The sequence below is a fragment of the Astatotilapia calliptera genome, chromosome 7 (genome assembly GCF_964374335.1).
Source record: "Astatotilapia calliptera chromosome 7, fAstCal68.1, whole genome shotgun sequence".
Classification (NCBI taxonomy): Eukaryota; Metazoa; Chordata; class Actinopteri; order Cichliformes; family Cichlidae; genus Astatotilapia; species Astatotilapia calliptera.
Window position 1 is genome coordinate 24,496,892 of NC_137428.1, and position 12,328 is coordinate 24,509,219.

At 45.3% G+C, this 12,328-nt stretch overlaps 1 protein-coding gene across 2 annotated transcripts in view; it reads left to right on the forward strand.

Moving 5' to 3' along the window:
* The window catches only part of ric1 (RIC1 homolog, RAB6A GEF complex partner 1), a 43,074-nt gene extending 31,922 nt beyond the window's left edge, over positions 1–11,152 (forward strand). The window contains exons 7-27 of one of the 2 annotated variants that reach the window (XM_026173795.2): positions 103–194; positions 855–943; positions 1,671–1,815; positions 1,899–1,947; positions 2,058–2,234; positions 2,329–2,541; positions 2,761–2,799; positions 3,163–3,273; positions 4,051–4,140; positions 4,255–4,415; positions 5,024–5,162; positions 5,376–5,492; positions 5,640–6,047; positions 6,590–6,901; positions 7,093–7,251; positions 7,500–7,636; positions 7,750–8,030; positions 8,211–8,423; positions 8,508–8,685; positions 8,771–8,959; positions 10,049–11,152. In XM_026173795.2, coding sequence (XP_026029580.1) covers positions 103–194; positions 855–943; positions 1,671–1,815; positions 1,899–1,947; positions 2,058–2,234; positions 2,329–2,541; positions 2,761–2,799; positions 3,163–3,273; positions 4,051–4,140; positions 4,255–4,415; positions 5,024–5,162; positions 5,376–5,492; positions 5,640–6,047; positions 6,590–6,901; positions 7,093–7,251; positions 7,500–7,636; positions 7,750–8,030; positions 8,211–8,423; positions 8,508–8,685; positions 8,771–8,959; positions 10,049–10,364 — 3,615 coding nt within the window. In that variant the 3' untranslated portion in view covers positions 10,365–11,152. The remainder of the gene's footprint in view (positions 1–102; positions 195–854; positions 944–1,670; positions 1,816–1,898; positions 1,948–2,057; positions 2,235–2,328; positions 2,542–2,760; positions 2,800–3,162; positions 3,274–4,050; positions 4,141–4,254; positions 4,416–5,023; positions 5,163–5,375; positions 5,493–5,639; positions 6,048–6,589; positions 6,902–7,092; positions 7,252–7,499; positions 7,637–7,749; positions 8,031–8,210; positions 8,424–8,507; positions 8,686–8,770; positions 8,960–10,048) is intronic. The other variant, XM_026173796.2, reaches the window with a different exon arrangement.
* Positions 11,153–12,328: the final 1,176 nt, after the last annotated feature.

Genomic DNA, 12,328 nt, shown 5'->3' on the forward strand with positions numbered 1-12,328 from the left:
GTGATGATGTGCTTTACTCTCAGATTTATCTTTTCTTTTTTTGACAGTCTGCATCATTTTACTGTTACCTGTTATTCAAGAAGGCTTCTTGTGTTTGTCCAGCAGTTGCAGGGTGTCTGGGCAGCGGATGTGACTGATGGCACCTGTGTGGCTGTCAACAACAAGTACAGGCTGATGGCCTTTGGCTGCGCCAGGTACATGTCTCTGCAAACGTCTCCCTCTCTCGCCGTCTCCCTACATCGTTTACAGGGCAGTGCTGGAAAGCGATCTTGGGTGTGTTTGTTGAATGTGTGTGTGTGTGGTACAGAGAGGTTGTTGTCAGTGTGGTGTGTGTGTGTGTCCAGTGTGAGAATCTGTCAGTTTGTGTTTGCTGAGGCTAAGTAGTGTGTACTCGTCAGGAACTCCTCACGCAGAGCAATAACGCCAGGTTGGCAGGAATTTCTCTCCATGCTGCTTCCTTTTCCCCTTCACCATGTTTCGGACACTATTTTCTACACTGTTTTGTACTATATTTTTCAAAACATTGGAAATGTATAAAGTACAAATGTTTTACTAAAGTCTTCACATATTTGAAAACAAGCTTAAGCAAAATATCGGCAGGGAGCAACTGCAGACATCCGATTTTTAAGCATCAGTGTTTAATGGCATTCACATACAGTACAGATGCTGAGCTTGTGTTGCTGTTTTAATTGTTTTCATGTATGTTTGTCTCATGTTAACGTGCAAAGAGATGCACAAACATGCTGGGGGAAGCTCACAGCACAGAATTGTAGCTAGGCCGTGACGTTTCATGCAGTTCCTCTCATCTTACACAGCATGTTACGCTGGTTGAAATGCGTGTGTTGTCATTGCAGCGGCTCGGTGCTGGTGTACATGATCGACACCACAACAGGGTCGATGCAGCTCTCCCACAAACTGGAGCTCACTCCAAAACACTACCCAGGTATCCTCATTTTACCCTCAATTCTTGTGTCTTGCTTTTTTTTACTCCTTTTTCATCTTAGCTTAGCTCCACTTAGCATCCTTTTACAGGTTGTAATGTACATTCCTTCATCACTTTTGTTGGATTTGTGGTCCAAAGCCATAGCTCACCCTAGTGGCTGAACTGCCTTATAGACCCATGGCTGTTTAAACAATGAAAATGGCTGGTGTCTTCCTCTTGCTTTGTAGTTAAGAGCTTAGCGTAAAGACACCTTACTTTAAACTCCCGCAGAGTTTGAGGCAAGGTGTGTCATGCAATTCTCCTCCTCTTTAATTAAATAGCAGCTCCTGTAATATTATCCCAGTTGCATCACATTCTACAAACTAAGCCCTCATTAGGTTACCATTAGGTAATATCATTCTGATTTTATATAAATGTTTTTATCTACAAGAGCCAAATGTGGCACAGTTTTACCTGCAGTGGCCTTTCTGCACATTCAGTCGACTGTCATTACATGTTTGTTAAAATCCCAGTGAATCTAGAAAAGCACAAAGTGTTTGTGCAGAATCAACAGTATTGCTCTTTTGATGTCACCCAACGTGATGCCATTCACAGATTTTGCTCGTCATTATGTATAAAAATGAAAACACAACAGAACTTGGTGCATAAATAAAATAGAAAAAGAAAAAGTCCAATACAACAGTAAAACAGAAGTGTTGTAATTTCTGTGCACTCTTTGCCTTTTCAGACATCTACAACAAGACGGGCCCTGTCAAACTAATCTGCTGGTCACCTGACTGCAGCGTTGTCATGGTTACGTGGGAGTGCGGCGGCCTGTCGCTGTGGAGCGTCTTCGGAGCTCACCTCATCTGCACTCTGGGAGAGGACTTCATGTGAGTGAAGGCACAGATGCGGCCCTGCTACATTCATACAGCGTGTTCGTTTGTAATGATTTTTGTGTGTTTGCTCCCTTTAGACATCGATCTGATGGTACCAAGAAAGACCCCCTTAAAATCAGCTCTATGGTATGTAGACATTTGTTTTAAGAGTGAAAAAATCCAAATAAAAGTCTTTATTTGTGATAGAGGTGAAAACTTTTTTTGTATGCTGAATCTTGCACTTTGCCCCTTTCTAGAGCTGGGGTGCAGAAGGCTACCACCTATGGGTGCTCCCTCACAAACAGGAGAGGAGAAGACAAGAGGAGCAGGAGCAGGATGTGGAGATGGTTGCACCTCCTAACTCCAGCGCTTTGCAGGCTGGCATACTGCAGTTCCACTTCATTAAGAGCGCCCTCACAGTCAACCCCTGCACGGTGAGAAGATGCACGGTGCTGATGGAAGCATCACCGCACACACGCGCCATGCCCTGCATTTATGCTCGGTTTGCTCCTTTCTTGGCTGTTGCAGAGTAACCAGGAGCAGGTGTTACTCCACGGTGAAGACCGCCTCTACCTGACCTGCGGTGACCCCACACAGATCCATAGCAACTCTGACACACACCCACACACACACTTACACCCGCGCGACGGCAGCCCGCTGCACCCGCCCCCCAACCCCGACTCCTCTCTCTCTCAGGGACTCAGCACTTTACTGGGACACAAGCACTGGCACGTGGTCCAGGTAAGGATGTGCTTCCTCCTGCTGCTCTGCAAACTTCCTGTATGTCATTATCAAGAATAAGTTAGTGCACAGAAACTGCAGTCATTTCTGGATTATGGATTATGAAAGACAGACGCAAATAAACTGAGTAGCTTGAAGTGGCCTGTGTGTGTCAGTAAATCTAAAATTTAGCTCATTGTCATTTCATTTTTTTAAAATTGAATTTTATTTGTCCTCTAGATTCACAGCACATACCTAGAGAGCAACTGGCCTATACGGGTAAGTGTGTGTGTGTGTGTGTGTTTGACTTTAATGTTGATCTCAGTGATGTTTGATAAATAAATGCATGCATTCAGTTTTTATTAAGTAAGCTTGTTTTACATGCAGAAGAAGATAAATGTGAAGTATAGTCCTCTTTTTATGTGGAAAGTTTTGGCTTGGTTGCCTCTGGCCTCCAAAGCTCATTTTTATATGATGTAAAGCTCTATAAACAAGCTCAACTTAACTTTAAAAAAATGTCATCACACTGGTAGCAAAACCAGTGAGAGCTGTTTTTAGTTTTATGGAGTTGCTCGTTTTCTGTGTCAACACTTGAAATTGGTGTTTGGTGTATCTTACCGACGTCTGTGTATGTTTGTAAAGTTTGCAGCCATAGACACAGCAGGCCAGTGCATGGCTGTAGCAGGGAGGCGAGGCTTTGCACACTACTCCTTGTTTACAAGGAAATGGAAGTTGTTTGGGAATATCACTCAGGTATGTTGACACCTTAATAGATGACTTTGGTGCAGCGATCAATAGGTGGTCAATGACGGAAAAACCTCATCTGAGCTCTAAGATACTTTTATTTCGTCCACACGTTGAAAATACTGCCACTGTAACAAAGACAAATGTGCCAGGAATAACTTGTAACTTCTTTTTTTTTTGTGAATATGAATACACACCTAGCCATGCAGTCTGCCTTCACAAGCATTTGTGAGAGAATGGGTCGTCCTAAATAGTTCACTGAATTTCAGTGTGGGGCTGTAATAGGATGCCACTGATGTAATAAGCCAGTTTGTGACATTTCCTCCAACGCGCATATCCACAGTAAGTGGTGTTACTGAAAGGCGGAAGCATTTAGGAACCACAGCAACTCAACCACAAAGTGACAGACCACATGAAGTCATAGAGCAGGGTCGCTAAGTGCTGCCTAGACGCATAGTGTGTAAAAGCCACTCTGCTCACTCAATAACTGCAGAGCTGCAAACCTCCTCTGACATTAACATCAGCACAAAAACTGTGTGTCAGGAGCTTCACAGTGTGGGTTTCCAGATCCAGACAGCTTCTATAAGTGTGTTTATTGGTGCTTCAGTACTTTTGTCCATATATTGTTTGTGCGTATGTGCGTGGAGAAAGCAATTCCATGCAAAAGCTCTAAAAATGCAGTTGAAAATAAAATTAGAATAACAGTCTGTTTAAAAAATGAATTTGTGCACAAAAGTGTTTTTGTTGGACAGTACCTGATAAATGTGTTGTTGCTTTTTTCTGCAGGAGCAGAACATGACAGTCACAGGAGGTCTGGCTTGGTGGAATGACTTTGTGGTGGTGGCCTGTTACAATTTTATAGACCAGCAGGAGCAGGTGAGACTGAAGCACCACCTATAATACCACCGTGTCAAAAATCCCTTTGGTTTTTTTTGTCTGATCTAATGCCTGTCTTTAATTTTGATGTCTCCGTCTGTGGTCTCTCTGTAGTTGAGACTCTATCAACGCTCATCCAACCTGGACAATGCCTTTGCTTCAGTTACTAAGCTACATTCTGACACTCTGCTGCTCAATGTCTTCAGAGACATGGTCATACTCTTCAGAGCCGACTGCTCCATCTGTCTTTATAGTATAGAGAGGAAGAACGACAGGTGGGCTTCTATACACACACGAATCCAGTCTTTACATCACAAATTAACCGTTTCCGGAGAAGAACGTCATCTGTTGGTGTTACGCTGGGCAGGTTTTATCAGTTTTTGTGCCAGTGACCGTTATGGATGGAGGGCCTTATGTTGTTGGGTCCTGCTTTCAGCTGTTCATTCATCACTTTTCATGAAGGTTATATATCTGGAACGCCTTGAGAGAATTCCCACAGATTTGATACGTCGGTTTATTTGGATTTCAGAATTTGTTTGGAATACAGTGGTCAGAGTCAAGGTTGCTCAGCTCTTATTCAGGAAATTATATGCGAGTCTTAACAAAATTTTATAAAAATGTCAAATATGATGAAAATTATTCTTACAAATGAAACAAAAAACTATAATGAATGATTCTTGAGATGTTGCTTTCCTGTGACCACTTCATGACTGCCGGCCTTGAACTGGTTAAACAGAAAAATCCTTTTAACGTGAAGCTGTCACAGTAGAAAATGTAGAATCGTTGTATGGTTTTCAGCTCTTTTCTTTGCATTCTTGGATTATTTTCTTTCCTGTGCATTAGTCTTCTTTCATTAAGCTCCTGATTATTATTATCATTCCAGTCCAAACCCGACAGCCAGTGTGGAGCTGCTGCAGGAGGTGTCGATGTCCCGTTACATCCCTCATCCAGCCCTTGTGGTGTCTGTCACTCTCACGTCTGTGCGCACCGAGACTGGCATCACATTAAAAGCCCCGCAGCAGGTAGTGCAGGAACACAGTAGCATACAGCAACCGCCGATCTGTAACTACAGGTGTTTTAATAATGCCTCGTGTGTGTGTGTGTGTGTGTGTGTGTGTGTGTGTGTGTGTGTGTGTGTGTGTGTGTGTGTGTGTGTGTGTGTGTGTGTGTGTGTGTGTGTGTGTGTGTGTGTGTGTGTGTGTGTGTGTGTGTGTGTGTGTGTGTGTGTGTGTCAGGCCTGCATGGCAGAGAGCATTATGTTAAATCTGGCTGGCCAGTTGATCATGCTACAGCGGGACCGTTCAGGACCGCAAGTGCGAGAGAAAGACACGGCTGCTGTCAACAAGAAGCTGGTGAGTTCACACTGATATCTTTGCATGCAAAATGTTCTAATAATACTGATGTCCGTGCAAACAGAAATCAGACCTCACACCACTAAAACTGAATTTTAAATTTTAGGCATCCGCTCATAACAGCTTTGCTTTTTTTTCCCCCACTAGCTCCCATTTTGTCCCCCTGTCGTGTTGGCCCAGTGTGTGGAGAATGTTTGGACCACCTGTCGATCCAACAAGAAAAAGCGCCATCTGCTGGAGGCTCTTTGGTTGTCCTGTGGAGAAGCGGGCATGAAAGTGTGGCTGCCACTTTTCCCCCGAGACCATCGCAAACCCCACTCCTTCCTCTCCAGACGCATAATGCTGCCCTTCCACATCAACATCTACCCTTTGGCCGTGCTGTTCGAGGATGCCCTCGTACTGGGGGCAACCAATGAGACTGTGCTCTACGACGGGATGCAGGGATCCTCAGAGCCACTGGAGGCACTGTTTCCCTACTGCACAGTAGAGAGGACCTCACAGATCTACCTCCACCACATACTGAGACAGCTGCTGGTTCGCAACCTGGGTGAACAGGTACTTGGAGCAGCCTGGCTCAACATATCTGCTTATTTTTATAAGGGTTTTGCTTTGCTTGGAGTAGTTTTGACTACATTCTTTGTAAGCGATAACACAGGTCCATACTGTAATCACATTAGCCTCGTAATGTTCTTACCCTGAGCAAAAAGAACCTCGAAATCCAAGTCCGAAGAAACTGAGATACTTGTCGCCAAAGAGGAAGCCAGAAAAGAAATGAGGCTTCCAGCACTGCATTTTTAAGAGCACATAAGGCAATTTAAGATGAGATATTTGATACTGGAATACTTTTAAATGAAAAGGTTAAACCCTACTTTTTTTCCGTTTGCAATTTTGTTTAGGAAAACTTTAAATAAAGACCAAAAGGCACTGATCACGATGATGATCAGGGCATGATGATGACAAAGCTCTGAGAAACTTTCTTTTCAAATTTGTATGAATTTGTTTGAATTACCAAGAAATTCAGGTATGAAAATATTGATAGTGTGTGCGATGTTAGTATATGAGAGAATTTATTCCTTTCTTTACTGTTTCCTTTCAAGGCTTTGATGCTGGCTCAGTCATGTGCCTCCCTCCCCTACTTCCCCCATGTCATGGAGCTGATGGTTCATGTAGTGCTGGAAGAAGAGGCAACGTCGCGGGAGCCCATACCCGACCCGCTGCTTCCCACCGTTGCAAAGTTCATCACAGAGTTCCCCCTGTTCCTCCAGACCATCGTCCACTGCGCCAGGAAGACAGAGTACGCCCTGTGGAACTACCTGTTTGCAGCCGTGGGAAACCCCAAAGATCTGTTTGAGGAGTGTCTCATGGCTCAGGATCTGGACACAGCGGCCTCCTATTTGATTATACTGCAGGTAACGAGCGGAGTCAACAGCTCATATTACCATATTCTACATTCCCCACTTCAGTTAACTTTATAATGGCAGAGATTATTTGCATTTTCACCCTTGAAAATCTTTGGAAAAGAGTCTAATTTATTTTTCCAAGATCCTTAAAAAGATCCTCAAAGTCTCAGGCGTTCCTCTTTTTCTCCTCCTCCATAAAGAATATGGAGGTTCCAGCAGTGAGCAGACAGCACGCCACTCTTCTCTTCAACACGGCTCTCGAGCAGGGCAAGTGGGACCTTTGCCGGCACATGATCAGATTCCTCAAAGCCATTGGTTCAGGGGAGATGGAGACTCCGCCCCCAACACCCACTACTCAGGTGAGGAGCTGAAAATGTTACAGTGACTGTCAGTCTGGCTTCAAGCAAGGGCACCAACCTCGTACGGTTTTATCTTTATTCTGTCTTAAATTCACTGACTGTCCTTTAATGATCTTTTATTGTCTCTTCCTGTTTTATTTATTTGTTTTATTCTGTGTTATTGCACAGCTCTTTCTGACTACATGCCCATGAAAAGCACTTTTTATAAACTTTAAACTGGTAACCTTCAAACGTGTTTCTGTGTTCAGGAACCCAGCTCAACTGGAGGTTTCGAGTTCTTTAGAAATCGCAGCATCAGCTTGTCTCAGTCGGCCGACTCGGTCACCGCAGGAAAGTTCAACCTGCAGAAGACCTTCAGTATGCCTTCTGGATCTTCTGCTAAAGGGTACCTGCACATTATTTTGCATAAAAGTGGACACTAGTACTGCAGTTTGTTCAGAATGTGCTCTGCTCATCTAACTATTCCTGTCTTTTCCCTCTGTTGCATCCTCCCGCCAGTCGGGATGTGGAGTGTGCAGAGAACATGTATATCGACATGATGCTGTGGCGCCATGCCCGTCACCTCCTGGAGCAGGTGCGCCTTCGTGATCTGGGATGCTTTTCCGCTCAGCTGGGCTTCGAACTCATCGGCTGGTTATGTCGCGAGCGAAACCGCGTGGCCCGAGTTGATGATTTTGTATTGGCGCTGAAGAAGCTCCATAAGGACTTCCTCTGGCCGTTCCCTGTCATTCCTGTGGGAAACCTCAGCTCACCACTGAAGAATGGACGGTGCCGTACAGGTGAGTGAAGAACAGGAAGGTTTACAGAGAAATCAATTATTACTTTAAATATTTAAAGGTGATGGTTGAATAGCCATCCAGTATGGTGCCCCAGTTTGCATACTACTGACAATTTAATCCTTACATGCCATCACTGGCTTCATCGCTGTAATTCTTGCTGTTTTTCGTTGTTGTTTTCAGTGCTGAGCCCACGGTTGTTGAAGTCACAGTCAGCAGACAGCCTGCTGAACAACGACATGGACACGGCACCGCCTCCGACAGCTCCTGACAACCACACCTGGATGGACGGGCTTGAGCAGAGACCCAAAGACATGGACACAGCCTCTTCTGCTCACTCGAACCAGCACTCACCACAGACTCATGAGGCCTTCCTGTCACTGCTCACCAACAAAGGTAATACAACTTTAACAGTTATTCCCTTCTTTTGTTTTCATCCGCTTAAGCTGAACTTCATCTTTCACTCACTGCGCTTTCTAGTCGAGGAGTACAGCATCGGCTCGGCCACAGACCTCACAGAGACCAGCTCAGTGGTGGATGGCGACTGGACAATGGTGGACGAGAACTCGTCCACTTTGAGCCTGAGTCAGGCCGAGCTGGAGCACATCTCCATGGAGCTGGCCAACAAAGGCCCGCACAAGTCCCAGGTGCAGCTCAGGTGGGACCCCATTCAAACTATGGTCGTTTAATTCAATGCAAAATCAACACGTATATTTAAGCTGCGCCTTCTGTGTGTCTATCAGATATCTTCTCCATGTGTTCATGGAGGCGGGCTGCCTGGAGTGGTGTGTGGTGATTGGTTTGATCCTGCGGGATGCAAATGTCATCAAGCAGGTGATCAGTTTCCTGGACAACCCAGAGGTTCCTGCGGAAAATGTGCAGAGTGTCCGAAACGGATTATTAGCAGTCGATGCGTGGGCCTCCACAGACTGGTGGGTAGTTCTGTGCTGGTACCGATATTTTTAATCTATAAAAACACGTTATGTAGGGGAGAGCAGTGTGTTCTGATTTATGAGATGTCATCTTTAGTTTGGAAATTGTGACACATTTTTAATGACCACTAAATCACTGTGATTTTTTTTATTTTTTTTATATTACACAATAGGGCAGCACAGTGGTTAGCACTGTTGCCTCACAGCAAGAAGGTCCTGAGTTCAATTCCACCATCAGGAATTGGAGTGTGGAGTTTGCATGTTTGTGTGGGTTCTCCTCGGATAATAATAATAATAATAATAATGGATTGGATTTATATAGCGCTTTTCAAGGCACCCAAAGTGCTTTACAATGCCACTATTCATTCACTCTCACATTCACACACTGGTGGAAGCAGCTACGGTTGTAGCCACAGCTGCCCTGGGGCAGACTGACAGAAGCGAGGCTGCCATATCGCACCATCGGCCCCTCTAGCCAACACCAGTAGGCGGTAGGGTAAAGTGTCTTGCCCAAGGACACAACGACCAGGACAGAGAGCCCGGGGATCGAACCGGCGACCTTCCGGTTACAGATACGCTTCCCAACCCCCTGAGCCACGGTACTCCAGCTTCCTCCCACAGTCCAAAGACATGCACTTTGTGGGGATAGGTTAATTGAAAAATCTAAATTGCCCATAGGTGTGAATGCGGGAGTGAGTGCGACTGGTTGTTTTCCCCTGTGTGTTAGCCCTGCGACAGACTGGCGACCTGTCCAGGGCGTACCCCGCCTCTCGCCCTATGACAGCTGGGATAAGGATAAGCAGATGCGAATGCGTGGATGGATATTACGCAATAAATACAAACCACACCTTCCAGCAGTACCATCAGTCCTAATACACTAGTATAGAGCCGATACCAGTGCCGGCGTTGTTATCGATCCTATTATCAAAAGTCACGATCAGTAACAATCAGATACCGATACCAGTATTGATAACTATGCTATCAGTATTTGGATTGACCTATCCAACTCTACTGATGGATATAACAACTCGTATAGAGAGATTTCTTTACCTTTTTTATTACAATAAATGTTTTGTCTTCTTCCCGTAGCCTGGGTTACAAACCATTCCTCAGCCTGATCCAGCCGCAGCTGCAGCGGCTGATGGAGTCGACGTCGGAGCAGGTGCAGCCTGAAGCCTTCCAGCCTGCCACCCAATGCTCCAAGCTCAGTGGCTCTGAAGGTCTGGGAGGAGCCGCGGTACCTCGGGCAGAAGACAGCAGAGGAGTGGTGACCCCGCTGGGCCTGGCCCTGCCCTCTCTCGAACCCGCAGGAGTTTTCCCCCGTCCCCCCTCTGAGGACTGTCCTCCCGAACAAACGGAGGAGCAGGGGGAGGAGGAGGGAACCTACGACTGCACCTTGTCCTGAAGCCTCTTCTGGACTTTTTAACCTGTGAACCCTTCAAGGGCCGGAGTGGAGAAAGCTGCAGCATTGGCTGACTGGAAAAAGACTTCATTTGTGTGAGCGAGCGTGTGCGTGCCTGCGTTTGTGCGCCTCTTTGTCGGTTCCTACTTCAGTCAGTATTACCCACTCTTTAGATCGCTATCAGCCCGACAGGCACAAAGACATCACAGCACAAACGGTTCCTTTTTAACAGAGCTCATTTCAGCAGATTGTGCTGGTAGATTAGAGAGGAGGGTTACTCATGTCAGTTGTTTTCCACTTGTGTTGTTTTGGAAGCTGTAGAGCAGCACGCGAAAGCTTGGGTAGAGCGATAGAATCAGTTCGAAGGGTCTGTCCGGATCTTTGCGCTAACCGCGGAGCATAACGTAGAACAAAGAAAAAGCTGAAGTGCGTCTGAGCCTACAGTACGTGAAGCGTGCCGTTCTGTCTGTGTGCACAAGAGGTGTTTCATACTTTCATACCTCAGTATAATTTTAAAATATTTTGTGATACCTTTTTTCTATAATGTAACAGTGTACAGGATGACATTATTTTTCTATCCCTCTGCAGTCACCCTGTGACCAAAAAAAAAGAAAAAACACCCTCAGCAGATGATTCTGTGCGATTCTTTAAAACAGTTGAATTTAAGGTTTCTAAGAAAATGATCTGTGAGTAGAATCCCACTGTTCTGAGTGCAGACTAGTTTCTTACCACTGATCAGCACCTCGCCCGCCCGCTGCCCACCCCCTCCCTAGTGATGCTAAAGTACAGAATCAGCTGCCTCGCCCTTCCCCGTGTGGGTTTTCACACAAAGCAAAGCAGATCTGTGTTGATCCTTCTCAACACTTCCTGCGCTGAACAAAAAAAAAAAAAAAAAAAAATCACAAGATGCTTTTTTTTTTTTTTAATATAAATTCAAAAAAGGCTTTGTTTCCCATCACGCCAAAGGCACATCATTAGTGAGTTTTTAAAAGCCATCAGGTGGATCGTTGGCTTGTCAGCAGTGTTAGGAGCGACGCGTTAGTATTGTTTTAGTTTGAGGGATTGATTGTTGTGCAATAGATAAGTCGCCGTGTGGTTTTTGACCCTCACCCTCTCGCAGTTCGTCCGGACCACCCGCGAGACGAGCGGGAGGCCGATCGCCGTGTTCTCGTGCTTCCGAGTGGAAATCTGAACGCGTGTGCAGGGCCGTGTTCACACCATGTTGACATGATTGGTGACTCTGATCACGTGGAATTGATTTTTATCGTATTAGTCCTCGTCATTACTATTATTTATTGGGATTATTAGCTGAGAGATCATTCCTGCTTTGTTTTTAATGACTGATAACAAAACTCCTCCCTCCTCTTTAGTTATCAAAGTCATGCATTGGCTCAACTACAAGCACTAAAAGAAAAACAATGCGTCAGTATTATATTGTGCAATGTATTGAAATGTTACTCAGCTTTATTTTTTTATGCTTACTACTGCTTTTGGGTTTGTTTTTTCTTTCATTCCCCCCCAGCTGTGCGCTTCTCATCCTAGACCAAAATGATAAGTTATAGTTGGGTGTGTTTATCTGTTTAGATTCTTGAATGGTTTCTCTTCTACGAGCTGCCCGTCACTATACACAAAAAGGTTGAGACGGCCCGAGCGGCTCTGTATCGTCTACTTCGACCCTCCTTCCGCTCTGAACAAGCCTACAGCTCCACTACAAGCTTTACTTGAACACGGACACTTGATGAACCAAAGACTTTACGTCCAGAGGCCTTTTGTTTTAACCCCGATTTGAACGTTCAAGTCCTCATGCAGAGGGAGGAGAATCTCACTCGCGCACATCCCAGCCCTCTCATCAGAAACATCATCGCTCAAAACTAATGCTGACGGTATGCGAGACAATTTCCTACGGAAATGAATATTTCAGCTCTTTTATGGTTTCCTTCTCTGTGAGGGAGGAGTGTCGTTCGCTC